At 59.6% G+C, this 23,514-nt stretch overlaps 4 protein-coding genes across 15 annotated transcripts in view; 2 read left to right on the top strand and 2 right to left on the bottom strand.

Moving 5' to 3' along the window:
* The window catches only part of ABCB9 (ATP binding cassette subfamily B member 9), a 29,093-nt gene extending 18,004 nt beyond the window's left edge, over positions 1-11,089 (bottom strand). Inside the window, exons 1-3 of one of the 3 annotated variants that reach the window (XM_037161126.2) lie at positions 11,004-11,089; positions 10,678-10,904; positions 15-775 (exon numbers count right to left, since the gene is read on the bottom strand). In XM_037161126.2, the coding sequence (XP_037017021.2) occupies positions 15-615 (601 nt within the window). In that variant the 5' untranslated portion in view covers positions 616-775; positions 10,678-10,904; positions 11,004-11,089. Of the gene's footprint in view, positions 1-14; positions 776-5,274; positions 5,367-10,677; positions 10,905-11,003 lie in introns of those variants that run through there. The other 2 variants (XM_037161127.2, XM_037161128.2) reach the window with 2 other exon arrangements.
* Positions 11,090-11,261: 172 nt separating this feature from the next.
* On the top strand, positions 11,262-15,680 carry OGFOD2 (2-oxoglutarate and iron dependent oxygenase domain containing 2). Its single transcript, XM_037161129.2, has 7 exons — positions 11,262-11,393; positions 11,803-11,859; positions 12,605-12,718; positions 12,812-12,911; positions 13,924-14,051; positions 14,274-14,531; positions 14,605-15,680. The coding sequence occupies exons 1-7, from the start codon at positions 11,262-11,264 to the stop codon at positions 14,866-14,868; spliced, it is 1,053 nt and encodes a 350-aa protein (XP_037017024.2). The 3' UTR covers positions 14,869-15,680.
* A 663-nt stretch (positions 15,681-16,343) lies between these two features.
* Positions 16,344-18,732, top strand: ARL6IP4 (ADP ribosylation factor like GTPase 6 interacting protein 4). The gene is made up of 6 exons (XM_037161131.2): positions 16,344-16,498; positions 16,912-17,085; positions 17,496-17,774; positions 17,878-17,995; positions 18,325-18,394; positions 18,470-18,732. Exons 2-6 carry the CDS (start codon positions 16,923-16,925, stop codon positions 18,524-18,526), a joined length of 687 nt encoding a protein of 228 aa, XP_037017026.2. The 5' UTR covers positions 16,344-16,498; positions 16,912-16,922; the 3' UTR covers positions 18,527-18,732.
* A 719-nt stretch (positions 18,733-19,451) lies between these two features.
* Positions 19,452-23,514, bottom strand: part of PITPNM2 (phosphatidylinositol transfer protein membrane associated 2) — a 106,281-nt gene continuing 102,218 nt past the window's right edge. For all 10 annotated transcript variants that reach the window (XM_053669803.1, XM_053669802.1, XM_053669810.1 and 7 more), the window contains 5 exons: positions 23,334-23,482; positions 23,103-23,252; positions 22,365-22,548; positions 22,156-22,284; positions 19,452-22,064 (listed from right to left, as the gene is read on the bottom strand). In XM_053669803.1, the coding sequence (XP_053525778.1) occupies positions 21,741-22,064; positions 22,156-22,284; positions 22,365-22,548; positions 23,103-23,252; positions 23,334-23,482 (936 nt within the window). In that variant the 3' untranslated portion in view covers positions 19,452-21,740. The remainder of the gene's footprint in view (positions 22,065-22,155; positions 22,285-22,364; positions 22,549-23,102; positions 23,253-23,333; positions 23,483-23,514) is intronic.

Here is a 23,514-nt window from a genome sequence, read left to right as displayed (position 1 = left end):
CGGTGCCCACTTACCCAGAGCCGCGATGATGAGGAAGAAGGAGGCCGCCACGAGGAAGGCCATGTCCGGCTTGGTGTAGGACAGCAGCTTCCGGAGCGTCGCCCCGGACGCCTGCTCGGGTGCGGGCTGGTCCTCTCCGGAGAAGCCCTCGGCCTCGGCGCCAGCCCCCGGCTCCAGGGCCTTGCCGCCCGGCTGCACGGTGGACAGCAGCCACCAAAGCAGGAAGGAGGCGGTGAGCGCGATGTAAGTCCACACGAAGAGGGCCCAGAACCACGGGTCCCGGACCGGCTTGCGGACCTCAGAGAAGAGCAGCAGCTTCGCCATGGTGTAGATGCCCGCGAGGAGGCACACGAGGGCTATGACCGGCCAGGAGGCCCGCAGCCGCCGTGGCCCCAGGGCGCTGTTCTTGGCCACGCCGATGGTGGCCCCCAGCAGCAGGCAGCTGCGGTACAGGCAGGCGGCCCAGAGGTCCAGCACCGAGTCGAAGATGTTGAAGTGGCGGAGGTCCTCCAGCAGGCTGCGGTCCAGGTGGCTGAAGGTGTAGATGGCTGTGGTCACGCCGATGTCTACGCTCATGAAGGCCAGGGTCGCCGCCGCCGCCTTCCACAGCTGCATCCTGCTGGCTGGTGCTGCGCAGGCCCAGCGGCAGGGGGTGCAGGCGCCAGCTCACGGGGGCAAAGCCATCGTCTGCGGGGCGAGGGGTTCCGGTTTGCTACTGGCTGGCTGTGTGACCTTAAGCAAGTCACCTGGCACCTCCGAGCCTCAGTTTCCTTATCTGTAAAATGGCAATGACAAGAGAACCGATGTCACAGCGGTGTTGGGAAGATTTCCATTCATTCCAGGACTGTTTATGGAGGGCCCTCTGGGGGCCGGACTCTGTCCTTTGAGCTGGGGATTTAACACAGAACACAGATTAACAGTTGACACAGTGATGCTAAAAACAGATCGTACACAGAATAAGCAAATGATATAGTGTGTCAGAGATGAGGGCTGGGGGAAAAAGGGTGGGGTACGGATGGAGGGCCCTGGCCGGGTGAGGGTGATTTTAAATAGAGGATGCAGGCCAGGGAGGACGGGACTGTGAAGGTAGCACCTGAGCAAAATTGGAGACGGCGAGGGCATCCGCCGTGCGGCTGTGTTGGGGAGACACTGCAGGTGGGTGGAACAGACGGTGCCAGAGCCCGGAGGCAGGACTGTGCCCATGGGCTTGAGGGGGCGAGGAGGACCCCTGAGGTAGGAGAGTGCTGGGGCGGGGACCCAGGGGACCTCGTGGAGAGAAGCCACGCATGGGATAAATAGTTGCTGTTTTCACTACAACGGTTGTTACTGTTTATCTCTCCGAACCTGTCTCGTCACTTGCAAAACATCAGCGTGAACATCAGTTCTGGGCACAGTGCCTGGCATGAGACCGTTGCTGCTTGTTGTTACTGCCACATGCAATGGGTGCTTAATAAGTGCTTGCTCGCTTCTCTTCTCCCCAAATAAGCCTTTACCTTCTTAGACCAGGAGGGGGTGGCTGCAGGCTCTAGAAGGGCCCAGGGGCTTTCACACCTGCCCAGAGGTTTCCAGAATCTTTTCTTCCAGCCCAGGTTGGCCCTCACCCTCAGCCCTAGGCCCTTTTGGTTTTCTGGTGTCTGAAGCTTGATGTCTGCTTTGTCTGAAGCACCCCCCCAAATCGAGCCCTTAGGGACTCAGCTGGGTCCTGGGGGCCCCCAGGAGCTGCAGGGACTCTGTGGGACGTGGGCCTGGGCTGGGCTGCGCCTCTGAATGCTGCCTCTTGGCTGGGCTCCATCCTTTTCTCTTGGGGTCTTTATCTTCCCATTTGCAAAACGGGCAAAGCTCTGCGGTCCCCAAGCAGAGGGGTGAGGTTCAGGGCAAGGGGAGGGGCCCCTGAGTAGGGCCTGGGGAGGGGGGCCAGCCCGTGAGATCGTCCCCCACAGCTCTGGTGCCCAAACTGGTAACAGAAACCCCATAAAGTGCCATGGGGCTGAGGTTCCCACGTCCCTACTTACAGTGGGGGAACTGAGACACAGAAAGGCAAAAGCAGATGCCCCATTATCCCTCTGCCAGCAACCACCCAGGCCAGGACCCGAGCCTGCCCGTGAAGGACCCCAGCACCTGACTCCCCAGCCTGGCCCACGGCCAGTACCCTGGGGCTCCCTGCAGAGCAGGGATGCAGCCCTGCCCCCGGGCCCTGCCCTTCGGATCTCCGTGTGCTCCAAGAGCATTCACTCATGTAACCCTCCCCCTCCCCCAGCAGCTCCTGTCGCCATCTCCGTTTAGCAGGGGGAGAAACTGAGGCTCAGAGCAGTCCCTGACTTGCCCGACGCCACGGAGCCGGTGAGGAGTGGAGCTGGGATGTGAACCCAGAACCACCTAGCTCCAGAACCTGGGCTCCCCACCATGAAGCTAAACGCTTGTCCACAGAACAAGTGCTCACAGGGAGGGTTCGTTGAAGGACAGCAAAGTCTGTCCCTGAGCGGGGCGGCCAGCAGTGACAGCAGTGACGAAGGCCACAAGGGCAGTGACGATGGCTGACGCTCATGGGACAAAGGTGACCTGACCTAAAGGACACATTCGGGTCGCCGAGCACGAGAATCCTGTGAGGCAGATTCTGTTGTTATCCACATTTTACAGCTGAGAATGTGGAGACACAGAGAGGTTAAGTGACCTGCCTGAGGTTGCACAGCTAGCTCAGAAGTGGCCGAGCTGGACGTGAACCCAGGCTCGCAGAATCCCAAAGTCTGTGCTCTCAACTCCAAAGTCCTAATCCTTCCAACAGCCTCTCCTAACGACGCTGAGTGCAGCTCGGGGAGCAGAGAGGACCCCGGGGTGCGATGGTCCCCAAGCCCAGCCCCTCCTGTACCCCAGCACTCCAGGCAGGCTTGAATCGCCCCAAGGAAGGCGGTTGCCTTGCGGGCAGCTGCCCCTCCAAGGGGAGCCAGGGCTGAGTGGGACCAAAGACAGGGGAGGGAGCAGAAGTGGGGACAGGGGGCAGACCCCCTGCCAGCCCTTGCTCCACCCCACCCCTAGCTGAGCAGCCACTTCAGCTCCTGCCTGCTGCAATGCAGAGGCCAGGGAGCCGGTGAGTGGGTGAGCGTGAGTCGGAGCCCAGGGAGGGCTGCTGCTGGCCTGCTGCCGCACCCGGCCTCCTGGCCAAGCGGAGGCCGGACGGCTGCTCAGCTCCCCTCTTGGTGGGCATGGGGAATCCCTCAGCCCCCCAGAAAGGAGCAGGGGTTCAGAACTGGGACGGGAGGCAGATCTGTCAGACCAGCGCAGGGGCTTGGCCAGTCACTGGGGGACTTCCTTCTGACACCCCTCTGCTGTCGACCCCACTGGACAGCCACCCACCGGGAGTCCCAGTTGTTTCTCTGACTGAAGTCAACAACATTTTGCACTCCAACCTCACAGACTACCTGAACCACGTTTCACAGATGGGGAGGCAGAGGTTCAGGTGGCGAGGCTTGTCCGGAGTCACCCAACAAGCCCAAGACAGAGCAGCAACAGCAGCCGGGGCCCCAGTGCCCAAGTGCTGAGTCCTGCTCCAGGCTCCGATGGAGCAGGATCCAGCTCGGGTCGGGTTACAGCCCTTGCTGGAGACAGGCTGCTCTGTGACTTTTCAAGTTACTGAGCGGCAGGGTGAAGGGGACAGGATGAGGACCAGAGGACTGCTGGGGGCATGTCCCTTCTCCTTCCGCCTCACCTGGAGGACTCAGCCAGGTGCAGCCAGAGGGCAAATCGTGGGCACATGGGCGAGGTGTGACCCAAGGGACAAGGACAAGGTGGTGGCCAGAGGTCAGAACAGACACTACCTAGGGCCTGACATGGCCCAGGAAACCAGGGCCACTCGCCTTGACCCCAAATACAAGATTAGCCAAGGACCCCATCCCCACGGGGGTCCTATCAAAACAGAGGCTTTTCTTCCTGGTAGAAGAAGTAGCGGTTGGGGCACCTCCAGCCCTCAGCGCACACGAGGAAAATCTGGAACAGCCAGGAGATAATAAATAACAACTGTGATGACACCCACAGCAGCTACTGTTTCGGGAGTGTTACTAAATTCAAGCCAATGTGCTCAGATACTCCTCTCCCAGCCCAGGGCTGGCCCGGGCGGCCCTCACAGTTGCTACCCCCATTGCATGGATGGGGGTCGGGGGCTGGGAGACGCTGACAACGCAGAGATTAGGCAAAGGCAGGACCGAACCCCAGCACTTCACTCTCTGGGTGGGCCCTGGCCCCGGACTGAAAGGACAGGGTCCTGACAGACATGGGTGGCCCAACCGGTCAGGTTCATCTGAAACCTGGTGAACTTTTCACCCCACTCGGTGAGTTTCAGCCCAGTGGTGGAAAGGCCCATCTGGGGCTCTGGGAACACTGGCTGACAGAGGCTAGGTGTGTGGGACAGTGTCACCATGCAGTCTCCGGACACGTGGCCAGGATGGGGCCGGTCCTCAGCTTTCCATCCTGGCTCTCCCCATTGTGGAGCCCGCCCCATCCCTGCTGGGACTCGGAGGTTGTTCCAGGTGACTCGTGGCCCCAAGGGAGGCAAATTGTGGAGTTACCATGGCCTTCCTACCAGCCTCCTGTCACCTGGCCTCTGTCCCAGCTAAAGAAGGAAACAGAGGCCAACCTATCTCGGGGGGGGGGGGGGGGGGAGACAACGGGGCAGAGGGCAGGTCTGGGGAGAGGGCACCCTAACAGAGGCACAGAAATCAGAGAGGGCCCCAGAACACACAGGCCTCGCTAACAGGGTGGATGCATGAGGGGCTCGGCAGCTGCAGCCCATCCACCAGCTGAGCAGATGGAGGGTAGGTGTTCGCCAAGGTCGGTGGGCCCAGGAGGCGCTCAGGGGGTGCCAGCTGGCTCCACTTGAGGGCAGGGACGGGGCATCCTCAGAAAACGAGCCAGTCCGATCGTGGGTGGACAGCCATCCCAGAATCCTCCCCCAAAGGCATTCCCACCATTTTCTAAAAGGCTGCAGCGCTTGAGGGGTTAAAAAAAATGCAACATTCACCCTGCAGCCTTGGAAGGGATGCTGCAGGAACGGTAGGGGGATGCGGGGGCGGGGAGAGGAGGTGGGTGGAGCTGAGACCTGCGTCTGTGGGCTCAGGGGTGCCGGGGCGGAGCCCGGGGAGGCCCTCAGGAGGCTCCTGCCTTCACCGGAGATGCCCGCTGCACCCGGGGGCAGAGGGACCCAGACGCCCCCAGCCTGCGCCTCGCTTGGCACCCAGGCCTGGAAGGGACCCGGGTCGGAGATCCCAGGCGACACGCTCTTACCTGTTACCTTACCTGGCACCAAGTGAGCGTGAGGAAGGGGCGCAGCGGACTCGGGGCGTCAAGAGCACAGACCCCGCACAGCTCATTGGAGAATTGGAGACTGCGCCCGGCGCTGCGTTCGCCCTGCGGCGTCAGCTCCGCTCTGCTCCTCCTGCCTCCGGACCGGCTGCGCTGCTGCAAGGTCGGAGCCAAGAGGCCCGCTGACAGGCGGGGGCGGGGACTAAGGGGGCGGGGCCAGAGATGGCGCCCGCCCACCTGCGACGAGCCCCGCCCCATTCACTCAGCAGCCCTTTGCCTTCCGCAACGGCCTCGCAGGCTGGGGGTGCCTGTTTTTCATGGGACCTTTTTCTTTGGAGGGTGGGGGTTATGATCCTCCGTGATTGACTGATCAATTGATTGATCGATTCCTTTATTCATCCATCCATTCACTCAACATATACATATCCAGCACCTGCTATGTGCCCTGCACCATTTTAGGCATTGGAGATACAACAATGAGGAAGCAAGATTCCAGCCCTTCCGGAACCGACATTGTGGTGAGGGACGCAGGTGATACATCTAGTAAATAAGCCAATTATGTATGTTGGAAAAGAAACATTTTATGGAGAAAAACAGCAGAGAGGAGAGGCAGCACTACACTATGACCAAGGGACTGCTGGGTGCTGGGCGCTTGGAATGCCGCTGTGTGAAAAAAGAGGCAGAAAACTCCCATCCGTTTGGACGTGGGGACAGGAAATCAACACGCGGAATACACAGGACGGTCTCTGGTTTCGGGAAGTGCTGTAAAGGAAGTAAAACGGGGCGTGGCCATAGAAAGGGCCACAGGCTGCTTTCCCTGGGAAGGGCCCTCTGAGAAAGGTGGCAGGTGAGAGGGACAGAGATCTGGGTCAGGAGCATTCCAGGTGAAGGGAACTGCAGCTTGAAAGGCCCTGAGGTGGGGCCTTGCCTGGCCACCCGAGGAGCAGAAAGGGATCCGTGTGGCCTGAACTGAGAGCCGGGGATGGGGGTGGGGGGGTGGCTAGGTCCCGACCCGAGGGGCAGCAGGTGGGGAGAGACTTCTCCACACCCTCTGACCTCAGTCAGAGGCTCAGTGGGCCTCTGGGAGTCACAGGGGACAGCCTGCTTCAGGGGGCATGTGGCAAAGTTCATAACTGAAAACGCACTTTTTTTCCCCACCCAGTGGGAGTTTCTTCTATAGATAGGCTTGTAGTGGGGAGCAAAGATACTAGCTTGCGGATAGTTACTGCAGTAGTAGCTTCCAGACCCTCCCACAGTTCCCACAGGGAACTGGCCAGACAAGCAGAGAGCTCTACTCACAGGAACACGCTACAGCAGCGGAGACAGACTTACGCAGCCTCAGCTGTGCTCAAAGCTACCTAAAGGCATGGAATGACCTTGACCTTCTAAATGCACCGAGTAGAAATAAGGGACAGAATGAAGTTGAAGGAGGTTACTGTTTGTGCAAATGCAAAAGCAAATATATGGTTGTACCTGAAGGGCCCATTCTGGGACGGACTGACCACAAGTTCCAGGCACGCAGTGCTGGGTCCGTCCCCATCCGGGCTCTGTCCATCTTGCTGTGTGAAGACAGTCAGCATGATGGTGAAGGAGAGAAACACGGACAGAGGCCTGACACCTCTGCACTGCAGGGCTGCCTGTAAAGCTACAGTAAACTGCATGGTGTGTTGACCAAAAACCCAGACGGATCAATAGAACAGAATAAAGGGCCCAGAAATAGACCGGTACCCACAGAGTCAGCTGACCTTTGACAGAGGGCCGAAGGCAGTGAGACAGAGCAAAGATAGTCCTTTGCAACAAATGATGCTGGAAAAACAACACCCATGTAAAAAAAAAAAAAAGCTAGACACAGTTCTTACACTTCCATAAAAACTAATAAAATGGATTATAGACCTAAAATGTAAAACATGAAAACTATGAAACTGCTAGGAAATAACACAGGAGAAAACCTAAATTTTCTTGAGTACAGAGACGATTCTTTAGACACGACACCAAGGGTACAATCCATGAGAGAAAGACTCGATGAGCTGGACCTCATTGAAATGAAAAACTTCTGCTCCGTTAAACGACACTGTCGGGAGAATGCGAGGACGAGCCCCAGGCTGGGAGGAAATATCTGCAAAAGATCCATCTGAAACAAGGACTGTCAGCCGAAATGTGCAAAGAACTCTTAAAACTCAATAATTAAAAATAAAAAATAAAAATTGTTTTTAAAAGAGGCAAAAGACCTAAACAGACACCTCAACAAAGAAAACAGACACACGACAGATAAGCCTATGACAAGCGGCTCAACCTCACATGTCCCCACACGTCATTAAACCAGCAATGAGATGCCACCATGTGCCCAACAGAATGGCCGCCGAGGACGTGGGGCAGCAGGAAGCCCCCGTCATCACTGGCAGGGAGTGCAGAATGGCACAGCTACTCTAGAAGACGGTTTGCATAAAACTAAGCATACTCTTCCCAGAGGATGCACCGATCATGCTCTTTGGTATTTACCTAAACGAGTTGAGACGTGTGCCCACAGAAAAACCTTGCCATGGATATTTGTATAGCAGCAGCTTTACTCATAATCGCCAAAACCTGGGAGCAACCAAGATGCCCTTCGGTGGATGGATAAATAAACCGCGGTCCATCCAGACGATGGCATATTACTCAGTGCTAAAGAGACGCGGAAGAACCTCAGGTGCTCATCTGCCAAGTGAAAGGAGCCAGCCTGAAAAGGCTGCATACGATGGAGACAGTAAAACCATCAGTGGTGACGGTGGGCTGGGAGGCGGGGGGATGAATAGGCGGAGCACAGAGGACTTTTTGGGTAGTGAAGCCACTCTGTATGATACTGCAGTGGGGGATGCACATCACTACACATTGTCAAAACCATAGACCACCCGACACCAAGACTGAACACGAATGTACACTATGGGCTTGGAGTCATAATGAGGGGTCAATGTGACTTAATTGACTGTAACAAGTGTCCCAGTCTGGTGCAGGAAGTTGATAGTGGGGAAGGCTCTGTATGTGTGTGGCAGGGAGCAGAAAGTACGTGAAAAATCTCTGTGCTTTCCGCTCATTCTTGCTGCGAACCTAAAACTGCTCTAAAGAAGTCTATTAAAATGGTTAAAACGTTAAGTTTTAACTGCAATGGGAAAAAGAAGAATGCTCACACCAGCTGCATTCAGGACGTCTCCAAACCAGAAACAATGCACCTGCCCATCAACAGTCAATTGGCTCAATGAATGGGGGGAAATGGGCAGTCCCGTAGAATACTACGCAGCCATGAAAAAGAACCGCCGGCTGCTACACACACCACAGGTGAATCTCAAGAACATAACGTTGAGTGAAAGGAGCAGTATGCGAAATAATGATACAATGAGATATGATTTTTATTTGTAGCAAATTCAAGCACAGATCTTTGCTCTTGAAACCCTTGGGAGATGGGTAGTGACTAAGATGAGGGGACATAAGGGGAGACTTTCTGTGAAGCTGGAATGTTCTGCTTTGGATTTTGGTGTCCAGTTTATGAAAATTCACCAAACGGCACACTTGTGATTTGTACCCTTTTTATATAGGGGCTCCACATTCATTAAAATAAAAGTGCTACACACATGTACAAACACACACATATGCATATGCACACACACCACTCTGGCACCACACAAAATGGGTGCTGTAATTCTCACTAGGTTTACAACCCTAGCCAGGTCCCCCCTGCATTTCACGGAGCCTCAGTTTCCTCATCTCTAAAATGGAGATAGTAGAAATGCATCATGTAGTTAATGAAAGTACATTATTGCTGCTGCAAAGTCACACTGATTTGGTGCTTACTGTTAATAGTACTCTTGCTGCTGTACTCTTTGGTGACTGAGCCCAGGCTGGGGTGGGGTGGGGGCGGGGACACTGAAGAGGACAGGGGCCACGGGGAGAGCCAGTCTAAGCTGACAAGCAGAACAGGCTCATCTTGCAAAGGGCTGTGAGAGGGAGAAACCTGACCGAGTGGGGGAGGCTGGGGCAGCGGCTGGGCCTGCGGGGGGGGGCAAAGGCGGTCGGCGGGGGGGGGGGGGGGACGCTGGTCATCACGCTGGGGAAATGCATCCTGTCCTGGAGAGCGGGGCCCTTTGCTATCACTGGGCAATCGAGATGCCTGTGAAACTTTACACACCTTCTCAGGCCACATGGCTCTGGGCTGGGCCCAGGGTTCCCATGGCCCAGTGACCTTGATTTGATGTTTGAGTGGGGGAGGGGCTGCACCTTCACAAACAACCCTGCAGAGTCAGGTTTGAGTTCTTTTCTGGACTCTACCCCTTACATATCGTACGACCTTGGGTCGGTCATTGGGCCTCTCTGAGCTTCGGTTTCCACCTCTATGAAATGGGGATAGTTCCTCTTAGGGTTTGCTGTGAGGATTAAACAGTTTCACTTGGCGTGGAGGGTAAAGTCCAAAATGTTACCGTGGCCTCCTATGCCGGCTGATGCCACCACAATACTACTCTGGCCCGGTTCCCTGCAGCTCGACCTCTCATAACCCTTGCTCTGCGGGCTCCACCCACCGCCCCGCCCACCGCCGATGTTAAATGACCTTATTTTCAGCTCCCTTGCCGGCAGCCCTCGCCTGCCAGGCCTTGCTGCAGCAGTCAGGGCTCAGCTGAAATGTCACTATTCCGAGGTCCGCCCTGGCCACCTGTCTAAAGAAGCCACCTCCAGGCACTGGCCATCCATCCCATCACCACCCACTTGATCTCTTAGCCCTTAGGCCTCTGGGAAAATAACCTCATCCCGTAATTGTTTCCTTGCTCCTGTCTCCCCTCAATGGACTGAGGCATTCAGAAGGGCAGGGACCTTGTCTGTCACTCAAAACACACCTCCGCGTGCACATTCAGGAAGGTATGACAACCCAGCCAGTGTGAAAACCACGCAGGCTGTTGGTGTAGGCTTTGCCTAGAGAGCAGGGGCCCTTTCCGCAAACCACTGGGGGTGGGACACCAGCAGGGACACCATGCGGGCTGGAGCCCTGGAGCCCAAACGTGCTGACGGAGACCGCTGGGGAGGACGACCGGGCACCGCGTCCCAGAGGGTGAACGTCTCCCATCTCCCTTCAGGGCCCGGGGGCTTCGGTGACAGCAACGGGTGGGCCTTGCAGCTCAGGCTGCCACACAGAAGAAAGGAGTAGGGTTGTGAGCGTGAGCAGGTGTGTGCGGGATGTGAGTGTACTGAGTAGGTGTGAGGGTGTGCATGAGTGTCCAAATCTGTAGGTGGAATATGTGAGGGTGTGTGCTGTGAGGGGTCTCCCCGAGGTTGGGACACACGCTCTACAAGAAATATCACTCGTCTGCTTGTGCGGAATGTAGCTGCGGGCAGACCACGCCCTGTTACTCCCCCCCCACACACCTGAAAACTTCAGGAGAGTCTCCGGAAGTCACGCCGCTCGGAGCATTTTCGTGAGACACTGGGGCAACCCGCGGAGAAACGTGAGACTGTGGGAGAGGGGACGCAGGGATCCGGGAAAAATTCCAAACCCAAGCTCAGACGCACAGAACTGGATGGTTCGCAGCATTTGGGGGAAACGAGATAGAACCCCAGAGCGCCTTTAACTGTCCTTGTGCGGTCGGCTGGTTCTGCAAAAGTTCCGAGCAGAAAAAGGAGACAGCCAAAGGTATTGGGTTACGAGTCCCTGCCTCTCCTCGTCCTGTGAAGATGTGACTCAGTTCACCTACCTGGAAAGTGGAGCGAATAAGCCCCACCTCGTGGATGGGGACACTGTAAGGCGAAACGAGCAGCCACCTCCCCAACACCTCCACTCCCAGCCCGGATCATCTTTTTGCACCTCAGGCTGTTTATCTGGGCCGTAGTCTTCGTTCTTTTCTGCGCTTGGGAATTTAGAATGGACCCTCAGCTGCTGGAGTCACACCCCCTTGGAGGGCGTACCCGGAAGTGCTCCAACGGAAGCTGGCGGGGCCGCGCGCCTCTTCACCATGGCGACGGCCGGTGCCTCGAAGCGCTTCTGTCGCTGCGCCTGCTTCTGCTCGGAGAACTTGTACTTGGCGCGCTACCGGCTGCACGTGCGTTTCCGGAGTGAGGAGCAGCTGCGCCGGGACTACGGCCCGGTAAATGGCCTCTATCTGCCCTGCAGAGAATAGGGCGGGAAGGTTGGCGGAGGAGGGACCTTTGTCCACAGTTCCTTTGCTTCGCCCGCGTGCTCAGTTCTGATAACAAGAATGGCTCCGCCTCTCGGCGCCTCCTAAACGGGGGATGACAACACCTCCTTCGTGAAGCTGTCGTGAGGAATGGGTGGACTGACGTGTATGTGCAGTGCTCACGGCAGGGCTTGGCTCGATGTTGGCAGAGCAGCTGCGAGCCCTGCTCTGGGCGGAGCGCTTATCGCATTTCATTCTCACGAGGACCCTGCGAGGTCGGGGCTCTCACTTCCGTCACAGGCAGGGAAAGGGTGGCTTAGAGATAGATGTTAAGTGCTCAGAGTCACACAGTCATGCTCACTGACCTTTCTGCCCCCAGATCCTGCGCAGCCGAGGCTGCGTCAGCCCCAAGGACTTTCAGCAGCTGTTGGAAGAGGTAAACACTCCACACCCCGAAACACCCGCTACACTCCCAGCCTCGACCTCCCTTTTTAGATGTGTCAGCAGTTTGAGGGGGTCTCCCAGCCTCAGGCCTACCAGGCCCGGATCATTGAAGGGCTCCTAAACCTCTCTCCCCTTTCCTGTGTCCACTCACCGGCTGGTACTGATTGGAGGCCTGGCACTGGGAATCAGGGAAATGCTGTCTACTTCCCTTGAATGTCCTTGAGATGGAAAAATTGGACTCAAAAAGAGGGGAGTCACTTGCTCCAGGTTTCCCAGGAGCTGGGGCTGAGGTCCCACCTCCCAGGCTCCCAGCCGCCCTGCCTCTGATCCTTGGTGGCACCAGGGATGCTCCCTGTGCCCCGCTCCTCCCTCCCTAGAGGGTTAGTGGTGATGGAAGCTCCCTTGTGAGCTCTCTGCAGCTGCTGGGGATGGACTTGGCTGGGAGTCGGTCCCCTTCCCTGAGTGGCCCCAGCTGGATGAGGTGCACCTGAGGGGCCCTCATCCCAGCCTGGCTGAGGCTGGTGCACCCCAGAGTGGGCTGGGCCTCCTTTGGAAGGAGTCCCTTCAGCTAGCAGCTTGGCACCTGCAATCAACTCTGCCAGAGTCAGAAGCATGGAGAGACTTGGCTTCCGGCCTGGGCCTGCTCTGGCCTTCCTCAACCTCAGTTTCCTCATCTGTATAATGGCCTTGAGGGGATGGGAGGCCTGTCCTGGTAAGCAGGTACTGTGCCACCCCAGCTTGAGCAGGAGGTGCAGCGGCGGCGGCAGCTGGGGCAGGAGTCGGCTGCCAGGAAAGCCCTCATCGCCAGCTCCTACCACCCCTTGCGGCCTGAGATCTACAGCCCACTGCAGGTACCAGGCAGGAGCGGGTTACCAGGAGGAGGTGGCGCCCTGGCTGGGGAAGGGGGTTGCTTGCCCCACACTGGGCGTGTGTTTTGCCCCCAGGATGTGGCACTGGCCCCCGAGTTTCTGGCCGCAGCTGAGTACAGCACACTGCCAGGTGCAAACCTTGAGGGCCTGCTGCGGCAGCTGGAGACGGTGTCAGGTAAGGTCTTGGCCCTGTGACCTGGCAGGATGAGGGGGTGGGAGACTCCAAAATCCCAACCAGCAGGAGCAGGAAGGCACAGGGGCGGGGCAGCTGGATTCACTCACTCACCCAAGACACAGTTACTCAGTGAATTGATTGAGGGGATGCACGACGTGAAGGGCTTGGAGCATAGTAGGTGTACAGAGAGTGTCTCCTCGTCTATGACTTCTGCTTTCCTGGGCCTGGGGGACACTGGGGACAGATGTAAAGGCCACTGCACTCCAGGAGCCTGCACCCTGCTGAGGACCCGGGGTGGGTGGGATGTGGAATGGATGCCCCAAGGGGCAGGGTGGGGGAGGAAGGGCCTCTCATTGCCATCTACTCCCGAGTAGTTGAACTTGCCAGGAGGCTGTCTGAATGGGGCCAGGGTGCTTGGGAGTCGGCCAAATCGCCCCAGCCGCCTGGGGTGTTGGTATGTCTGCCAAGAAATGTCCCCATTTCCATTCTGAGTCAGGCCTCTCCCCGCCAGGGCCTGGCAAGAAAGAACAGCCCCTCTCAGTTTTCCTGGGGGGGAGAAACCCCGAGAAACATCTGAGTTGGGGTGCAGACTGGGGGCTCACTGGGGAGAGGGTGTGGAGAGAGCCTGAGGCCAGCTCTGTGGTCCAGGTGTGGCCTGCTGGGTGTCCCTGGGCCAACAACCCTTCCCACCTCAGGGCCTCATCAGACTCAGGTCTGGAACTAGACTTGTGGTCACTGTGGAGGCAGGATGAGAGGCTCTGGGGAGGAGGGGTGGCCCAAGAATAAACATCCCCTGCTGTGCGCGCGCACACACACACACACACACACACACACACGGAGCATCATTTAATTGCCGTAACAGCCCTGAGAGGGGGGTTCCTGAGTTCTGCCCATTGTTCTGAAGAGGAAACTGGGACTGGGGAAGTGCGGAGACCTGCCCAGGCTCACACAGCTCATGGGGGTTGAAACCCACACCAAGCTCCCAGCCGATGAGCTGCCCCTTGCTCTGCAGAGGAGAAGCGGATCTACCGGCTGCCAGTGTTCACGGCACCATTCTGCCAGGCCCTGCTGGAGGAGCTGGAGCACTTTGAGCAGTCGGACCTGCCCAAGGGGCGACCCAACACCATGAACAACTATGGGGTGGGTGAGGCTCTGCCCTGCGGGCTAAGGAGGTGGGGGCTCCAGGGTCTGGGGGACTCACCTGCAGTGCTGTGGCTCAGGGGCGTGGTCCTCCCCTTGCCTCAGTCTCTCTGTAAGATGAAATCGAGGAAGGTTCATGAAGTTAAACAAGTCAAAGGACACTCCAGGGACCCGGGGTGAGGCCCCACCAGACTCACTGCTGACCCAGGACCCTCCTCTCAGGTGCTGCTACATGAGCTGGGCCTGGATGAGCCGCTGGTGACGCCGCTGCGGGAGCGCTTCCTGCAGCCGCTGATGGCCCTGCTGTACCCTGACTGTGGCGGGGGCTACCTGGACAGCCACAGAGCCTTCGTGGTCAAGTATGCGCCAGACCAGGACCGAGAGTTGGGCTGCCACTATGATAATGCCGAGCTGACCATCAACGTGGCCCTGGGCAAGGCCTTCACCGGGGGCGCCCTATACTTTGGGGGCCTCTTCCAGGTTAGTGTGTGTGACCCGCCAGGCAGGGTCTGGATAGCCAGGAGTGCCCAGGCCTAAGCCCCGCTGTCTGCAGGCGCCTTCAGCTCTGGCCAAGCCCCTGGAAGTGGAGCACGCTGTGGGCTGGGGCATCCTGCACCGGGGTGGCCAGCTGCACGGGGCCCGGCCCCTGGGCACTGGCGAGCGATGGAACCTCGTCGTCTGGCTCCGGGCCTCTGCTGTGCGCAACCGCCTCTGCCCCATGTGCTGCCGCAAGCCCGACCTGGTGGACGACGAGGGCTTCGGGGACGGCTTCACCCGAGAGGAGCCCGCCACCGTGGATGTGTGTGCACTGACTTGAGCCTCATTGGGACTTGCGGGGGTGGGGGTAGCATGACAACAGAGGGCCCTGGGGGGGCAGAAATAAACTCCCTGCAGCCCCCTCTTGTCTTGGTATGAAAGGACAGGCAGGCTTTGGGTCACTCTTTCAGCAGGCGGGCTGGCTTTGGCGGGGTTTGTTAGAAGCAGAGCCTGAGAAGGGGATTCCAGGTCATCAAGGTAACACCCCCAGGGGAAGGGTGTCTGGGATGCAGGACAGGGCAGGAAGGAGCTGGGCCAAGACGTGGGTTCAGATGGCGTCAAAACTTAGGCTGGGCCTATGGCAGCTCTGGAGCATGAGTCCACCCCTTTGCCCTTCACACCAGTCACTAACAGCAGGCTGTGTAAGGAGAGGGCGTGTGTGTGCATGAGTGAGAGAGAGGGGGTAACTTCTCAGACATCCATCACCAGGACAAGTGGCTCCTAGTAGCCAAGGGAATCTTCCAGAGAAATGTACAGCTGTGAGCTGTCGACATCAGACATCACCACCGGGGATGAGTGCCCCCGCCTGTAAGGGGGATGCAGGTGGGTTGGCCACCAGGTGCATCTCGCATCTTGCAGATGGTGTTGGGGGGCTACTGTGGAGGGGTTAAGAGCAGGGACCCTGGAGCCAGACTGCCTGGGTTCAGATTCTGATTCTGCCACTTCCCGCTCCGTGGCTGTGGGCAAACCACTTGACCTCTGTGCCTTAGTTTCCTCATCAGGAAAGTGCTGGTGTCCTTCCGCCCTTGGGAGAGCCAGATGATGTACAGAGTTTATAAAGGGCTTTAGAACATCTGCTTGAGTTTGCTGCTGTCATTATTATTTAAGAGCCTGCAGCTTGGTGGTCCCCAGTTGGCCAGGAGTGCAGCTGTACACACTGGGAGGCACGTTTGAAAGCCCGGGATTTCCACGTTGAACCACGAGTTCTGGCTTCCACGGGAACGTCTGGAGACACCAGTCGCCATCCCCACACTGCAGACAACAGCTGGAGCGGGATCTCAGCTGCCCATTCTAAGTGGACCTGCGGTGCATCCCCTCCTGGGAGTCCTTCCCTCGTTCGCTGCCACGATCTCTCTGCCCCTTATGGGCATTTGAGTCGGTAGTGTCCGTATTACTGATTGGGGACTTTGAAAAGCCCAGGGCTTCTCAGCCCGGGAGCTCACGGCCAAATGGAGTGGACAAGGTCTGCAGACAGCCCAGGTTGGGGAGCGGCGTGAAGTAGGGTCGCCTCCGCTGGGACGTGAGGGAGACGGGGTGCTGCGGGTGCGCAGGAAGGACAATCTTGGAAGAGGGCACAGCTGCAGCAAAGGGCCTGCTAGCTCCGGGACTGGAGCCAGGCTGGACAGCACGTCTCTGGGCCAGGAGCAGCGGACGCCGGCACAAACGCGCACAGGCTGGAGGCGGAACCTGGATCTCCAGAGCTCATCTCTTAAACGGAAGTGGGTGGGCCAGACACCGTTTTCCGAGCGGCCCCAGAGACGGAACGTGCGGCTTCAGAACCAAAGGCAGCAGCGTTTGGCTTCGCAGTCGGACGGCCTATCGGAGCACCGCCCCGGGCCGGAAGTCACCTTGCAGCAGCTTTCTCACGAGAAGGCTGGGTGCGGAGTGGGACCCGGAGGGCAGTTTAAAGGGTAACAGAGCAGCTTGGGGACCTTCTTTCAGACGGAGGGTTTTGGGGTGGAGGGTAGGAAAGCGTGAAAAGGGATTCAGGACCCACCTGGAGGGCGAGAGTCACGGCGGCTCCTAGGGGCTCTTGAGTCGCGGCGGCTCCTAGGGGCTCTTGAGTCGCGGCTCCTAGGGGCTCGTGAGCCGCTTGCGCAGGCGTGGAGCGTCCCGGCGGGGGCGGGCCCTTAAAGGGGCCGCAGTGGAGGGTCTGCAAGTGCCCAGGGTTGGGGGGTGATTGAGAGTGGTGATATTATCGCGGAGTCTCTCATATCCCTGCTCCGGGGTATGGAATGGGGGTAGTGGGCCCCCGAAGACCTTGGAGTCCAGCCCTCGGGCCTGCCCTGAGAACTTGAGTTTCAGTGCGTCTCCCTGTCTCCAGTCCACGGCGCTATGGCTCATTCAGGCTCTCGCAAGCGCTCGAGGAGCCGCAGCCGGTCCCGGGGGCGAGGGTCAGAAAAGAGAAGGAAAAAGAGCAGTAAGCATACCCGGAAGAGCTGTTCGGCTTCTAGATCTCAAGGCCGCAAGACCAGCACCACCTCCTCTGGGGCAGAGGGTGAGGACCACGGGGAATGGGAACGGAGCGCTGGAACTTGGTGGGGAAGCTGCAGGCAGCTGGGCGGGCTTCCTGGGAACGGTTGTGGGAACACTGCAGTGAGCAGTAGTCAGAGGGGTGCAGAGAGTACAACGTGGATGTCTGGCTTGAGACCCAGAATCCAGGGGCTGGGCTGCCCACTCAGCATGGATCTCTTAATGGGAGTGCCTGATCGGCGGGGTTTGGCCGCCCTGCTCCTGGCCAGCCCTCGACTGCATGGAGCCCAGAAAGCGCCTCTCCAGAGAGTGCTGATCCCTGCCAGGAGGTCTCATCCCTCTGTTAGACTGGAGCTTGCACAGGCCAGAGCAAGGGGACAAAGGTTACTTCTTCCCCTCCTGACCTTCCAGCCTCACCTTCTCCCTGCATCACAGAGAGAAGCAAACACAAGGTGCAGAGGAGACCACGGTCCAGCTCCTCCTCCTCTTCTTCCAGTTCTTCTAGCTCCTCTTCCTCCTCGTCCTCCTCCTCTTCCTCTAGCGATGGGCGGAAGAAGCGGAAGCACAAGGACAAGAAGAGAAAGAAGAAGAAAAGGAAGAAGAAGCTAAAGAAGAAAGGCAAGGAGAAGATGAAGGTGCAGCAGCCTGAGACTCTGCCAGGCCCCTCGCTGGACCAGTGGCACAGATCCACTGGGGAGGAAGAGGATGGCCCAGGTACCCTGCTGCTGGGGTGCAGGATAGGGTGGGTGCGCCTGCCCCCCTGCCCCTGCCCTCACTCCCTGAGATCCATCCGCCACCTCCCTGCCATCTCTTCCAGTCCTGACAGATGAGCAGAAGTCGCGCATCCAGGCCATGAAGCCCATGACTAAGGAGGAGTGGGATGCGCGGCAGAGTGTCATACGCAAGGTGGTGGATCCCGAGACGGGGCGCACCAGGTGCGAAGTGCTTGGTGGAGCCCGGCCCCTGACGGCACTCTCGGGAGGAGGGGCTGCGGCTGCTGCTCTAAAAAGGCCAAGGGCTGGGAGAAAAGAACTCTGGTGCGACAAACAAGCAGTTTCAGGGGCTGGAAGGGCCTTTAGGAGGGTCATCAAAGAGCCACCATTGGCTGGTCTGGTGGTGGGACCTACCTGGAATCTGTACCCTGACCCAAGGCCTTGCTTGAGCCAGGGCGGGATGGGGCCTGAGGCCTGGCGCCCCTCTGCTGGGCGGATGTGATTCTGTGGCTCTAGTGTTGGAGGCTCAGCCCGTGCCCCTCCTCCCCCAGGCTCATCAAGGGAGACGGCGAGGTCTTGGAGGAAATTGTAACCAAGGAACGACACAGGGAGATCAACAAGGTGGGTGTCGCCTTTTTGCCTAGTGCCCATCCCCAGCTGTTTGTGACAGTCCCCTCTTGTGTGCTCTCTTGCCAGCAAGCCACCCGAGGGGACGGCCTGGCCTTCCAGATGCGGACGGGCCTGCTGCCCTGAGGGCCCCGCCAAGGTCTCCGGACATTGTTCATGGCCCAACAGGGAGGCAGCAGGAAGCCAGATGGGTGCCGTTTGTCTCTGGCGGACTGGCCTCTGGCTGCCTTCTCTCAGGTGCGGGGGGGGGGGGGGGGACCAGGGTGACTGTCCTAATCAGTTCTTCTGAAAGTGCACAGCTTTCCAGACATTAAACATTCCCTGGTTGGAGACTTCTGTTGCTTTTTGTGCTGAGGTGGGGAGGGCACTGCTGGACCTCCAGGGGCAGACAAGGGCTGCAGGGGTTTCTGGGGAAACTGGGGTGGGCCCCGGTGGTCACGCGCTCATCCTCAGGTCGGCCTGCCTGGAATCACCCCACCTGGCTCTTCAACCCAGCTCCCCCAGGCTCGGAGGGAGACTGCCGCCCTTACTGGGTCCCGCCCGGAGGTGACAGCAGCTGAGGGCCCAGGTGTGGGGCCAGGTGGCCCAGGAGGGAGTCCCGGCCCAGCTTACTTACTGGCTGTGTTCTCTGTAAAGCAGAGACTGGGAGCGCCCACGTCAGTCAGTGGGTATGAGGATGAGCCAAGTTCATGCTCAGGAAGGGGCTGGATGGGGCCAGCACCAGGTAAGGCTCTCCCGAGTCCGCTGGTGTTACCAGAGGTACAGTTGGACAGGCCGTGCCCCCGCCCGCTGCTCTGGTCGCTGGTGCAGTAACGAGACACAGAAGGAAGCCTTCCTGCTTCTTTAATTCGTGTGACAGACGATGACACTGTATATAGAGCACACGCAGGCCCGATGGGGCAGGGACAGCAAGGGCAGGTGGTGCGAGTCAGGACACTGTTCACACATAGCCCGGACAGATGGACAGACAGGAGGGGCCGACATGGAGAGCGACGTGGTGGGCAGGTGGGCAGGGTGTGGGGTCTCTGCTGAATCCCTCTGTAGGAAGAAGGCAGGCGGCCACGCGGGGGGCGGGGGTGGGGAACTAAGGCTTCTACTCTGACAGGTCCAGGTGGGGCGGCAGCCGGCAAGGCCCACCGCACCCTTTGGTAGTGACTGGTTAGGCCCGAGCCCTGCAGCTCAGCACCCGACGCTGTAAACATTTTTGGTCTTTTGAAAGGACTCTGCCTCCCGCTCAGGTTCTGAAACACCAGCGCTTCCTCAGGGGGAGACTGTGCCAACAGGGGTCTGAAGGGAGGCAGGAAGCAGACCTGGACGCAGCAGAGACATCAGTGGGGAGGGTGGGCCGCCGTCTCCCCGTCTATGGCTAAGGGCCGCTGGGGGGCCCAGGGGACTATTGCTGTTGTCCTTGGCATGGCTGGCGGCTGGGCAGGAGGGCGGGGGGGGCACGGAGCCGTGGGGCGGCCGCCCGCTGGGAGAGGCCGAGCCTGCTGCCCACACGCCCCCCCTGGCCAGAGAGCCTCGGCCTTTATTGCAGGCGGGCCTGAGACTCTCCCAGGTGCTCCTCTGATGGCTAGTCGTCCAGGCAGTGGGCCGGGTGGGGTGGGGGGCCGAGGGAGGCGGAGGCACTAGCCCCTGGGGGGGCCGTGATTGTTGGCCGAGCGGTTTCCCGCTGGGGAGTGGAAGGTCGGGTACTGCACTGTCACTGCAATGGTTACATTAAAACTCGGTCCGTAAAATAACCGTTGCTTTATACACAACGCCTAAAACAACAAAAAGCTACGTCTTAAATATGAATAAACCCTGAAGGTCCCATCCCTCCAGACATTTTTCTCTGCACAAAATAAATAGCTTTCACTCTGTATAGACCCACTTTTGCAGAACATTTACACGACCCTTTGGCTGTACATATCTACACACGGGGAAATGTGAGCATCCATCGGCACGCCCCCCCCCCCCTCGCCCCAGCCCACGTGGTGCCGAGGCCTTGTCCAAGGCGGCAGCAGCAGCTTCTGGCCGATGGCAGACAGGCTCCCGCCTCAAGCAGGTGGAGGAGCAGTGGAGAGGCCACCAGGAGTGGAGCAGTGCAGCCCATCGGAATCCGCTCTGGGGAGGGAGGGCGGACACGCAGACCAGCTTGGTCCTGGCCGGGTTGCACTGGGAGCCGTGGCTGCCTGCCCTTAAGCCAACAGCGGGAGCCGTGGCTTCTCAGACTCGGCATCAGAACAGAATCGGCGTTTAAAAAGCGAGTGTGTGCCCCACCCGCCCCAGAGAAGTAGTTCAGCGGAATCCACGGGCAGGGTGAGGCGGGAGCCCACAGCCCACTGCGCGGGCCGGAGGCCAGGACCCAGGACCTGGCTGGACTCGTCACAGTGCTGGGTGGTTGCCACGGGGAGGGGCTGCGCTTGGTGCTGAAAGAGTTAAGAAAAGGAAGCAGCCAAGGATTGCTCATTTTACAAAAACCTCATAGAAATCAGATCCGAGAAGTAGAAAGGTGTAGAAATGGGAGGGCTGAGGTGTGGGGCCAGGGGGGCGGCAGGCGAGGGGTGGACGAGGTGGCCAGGCCCCGTGGGCCCCGGCAGGGCTCCTCGGGAGCCGGCTCTGGTCTTCACCAGCCTCACCACCGCCTGGGCTGCTCCCAGAGCCAGAGAGGACGCCAGACCCACGGCCTCACCAAGCTGCAGGTGGGGCAGGTGGGCAGGGGGCTGGGGCTGCCACAGTGGGGCGGAGCTGCGGAAACGAGGTACGGCCTTCCTGCCTTGTTCCCACAGGGCTGCGCCGCCCCAGAGCCTCGGCGAGGAGGCGGGTCCTGGATCGGCAAAGGCCACTTTTCATGCGTGTGAACGGTCTGTGGCCGTAGGCGAGGCTACCAGGTTTCTGCTCTCAAATATCAGTGCAAAACCAGTGAGGTTGCAGAGTTGAGTAAATTGAGTTCACAAGAAGCAGGCCGTCCCCTCCTGGAGCTGCTACCAAGGGAGCAGGGGTACAGGTGTCAAGCTCGTGGCCAGGGAGGCGGCAGGCTGGGGCCAGGCCTGACATGAGGATGCTGCAAGGTCAGCGCGGGGCAGCTGTGAGGCCCTTCCACACGGGGGTTCCTGGTCCCTCTGTTGTCCCGGGGCTGGCTGGTTGTCCTGCCAGCTTCAGCGACAAGCTGGAAGCCCTCAAGACCCTTGGACGTGAGGCAGGGCCAGGAGGGCTGCCTGCGGCACAGCCAGTGTCCTCTGCTGGGCCACGGGACAAGCTTGTTCCCAGCCGATGGCGTGTGCCCAGGCCAGGCCTCCTGGTGAGCTGGCTGCCCGGCCTAGCACCATGGAGACCACCGTGCCTCACCAAGGGCGCCCTACTTGGGGCCCGCGGCTGCCCCTGGCTCAAGCCTGCCAGCCGTGGTTCGGCCCCAACAGCCAGCTGCCACGCTCATGCTGCGCTGGCCGCGCTGCTCCCCATCCGGCTGGCTCTGCGTCCGCTCGTGCCTGAGGCCGGGCCCACTGGGCTGGGCTGAGATGGTGCGGAGCAGGTGGTTCCGGGAGCGCAGGAAGTCACTCTGGCCGGGCAAGCCGAAGCTGCCCTTGCGCAGGGCCATGCGGGTGGCTGTGTTGCGGGCCGGCCGCGCCCGGTGGTTGTACTTGAGCTGGGCCAGGTGGGCCGCGTAACCGTCCGTGATGAACTGCAGGGGAGGGGCAGTGAGGAGGACGGCTGTCCCAGGCCCACCCGGCTGCCCGCCGGTGCCACCCACCCGCCAAGGCCCGCCCGCTCACCTGGCACTGCTGCTGAAGCTTCTTGGTGGGCCGGCCCACGATGTAGATCTGCATGGGGGGCAGGTTGATGGAGCTGTAGACCGCCACGTCCTTGGTGGAGCCGTATGCCGCGTGGGCGCGCAGGTGCAGCTGCAGGCAAGACCAGTGTGGGCGGAGGCACGGCCCTCCCGGCCCCGCCCTGCCCGGTGGCCCCTTCGCCCAGGACCCACCTCGGAGATGAGCAGCTTCAGGAAGTTGGCCTTGTGCCGCAGCGGGTCGTGCACCAGGCCGTCACAGAAGGACACCACGCCGTGGGGGAAGTTGTGCTGGGCCAGCCACGCCACCACCCGCTGCTTCTGCATGTCGGGCCGGCCCGTCACGTAGATGATGAGGTAGCCCAGGTCCTGCCAGTGCCTGGGGGCGAGGGGCAGGCCTCAGTGTCCCACGGCCGCCCCGCCCCCTCCTGGACCGCCCTGTCTCCCCGCCCAGCCAGCCCCCACTTGGGCCACTGAAGAGGCCGTCTCTGAGCAGGCGGCAGCAGCGGTGGGGGCCCTTGCGTAGCACCCACAGCCTAAGTCGCATGGTCCCACACACACTCCCTTGGCAGCAGGGGGCCTGCTCTTGTGAGGACCCCACTTCCCAGGTGAGGGACTGAAGCACCAACATCAAGAGGTCAAATGGGCCCTGGCTGGTGTAGCTCAGTGGACTGAGTGCCGGCCTGTGAACCAAAGGGTCTCTGGCTCGATTCCCAGTCAGGCCACGGGCCTGGGTTGTGGGCCAGGTCCCCACTAGGGGACGCCTGAGCAGGAACCACACCTTGTTTTTCTCCCTTCCCCTGTCTAAAAATAAAAATAAATTTTAAAAAAAGGTAAAATGAAGGCCACACAACTGGTAAATGGTGGTGCCAGCTCCTCAGTCCCCAAGGTTCCTACCAAATGTCCCCTACCCTGGCACCCAGGGCCACTCACCGCACCACGTCCACAGCTCCAGCCCGCACTTTGGGGTCGCTGCCCATGATGGACACGCTGGCGGCAAAGGAGCCATCGATGCTGAAGACCACGAACTCCGTGCCCTTGGGCAGCACGGTGATGTAGCTGTCGGCAAAGGTGTGGTCTCCCCTGGGCACAGGGAGCAGGCCGTCAGACCCCGCCGGAGCCCCTCCCCCACCCCGCCCCCGCCCACCTGGGGGAGGGGCGTACCTGACCACCATCTTGACGGGGTAGACGCCCACGCCCAGGCGGTGCGTCTCAGGGATGGCGTAGGAGACGCGCCCGCTGCTGTTGGTCACCAGCGTGTCCACGTACAGCCAGTCGCCGGAGGGCGGCTGCGTCATGATGTGCACGTCCACCTGGAGCCGGACAGGCTGGTCACGCTCGGCCT

This window comes from Artibeus jamaicensis, unplaced genomic scaffold (genome assembly GCF_021234435.1).
Source record: "Artibeus jamaicensis isolate MK-2021 breed Jamaican fruit bat unplaced genomic scaffold, CSHL_Jam_final contig_525, whole genome shotgun sequence".
NCBI classification, from domain to species: domain Eukaryota; kingdom Metazoa; phylum Chordata; class Mammalia; order Chiroptera; family Phyllostomidae; genus Artibeus; species Artibeus jamaicensis.
This window is presented reverse-complemented; position numbering and strand designations above follow the sequence as displayed.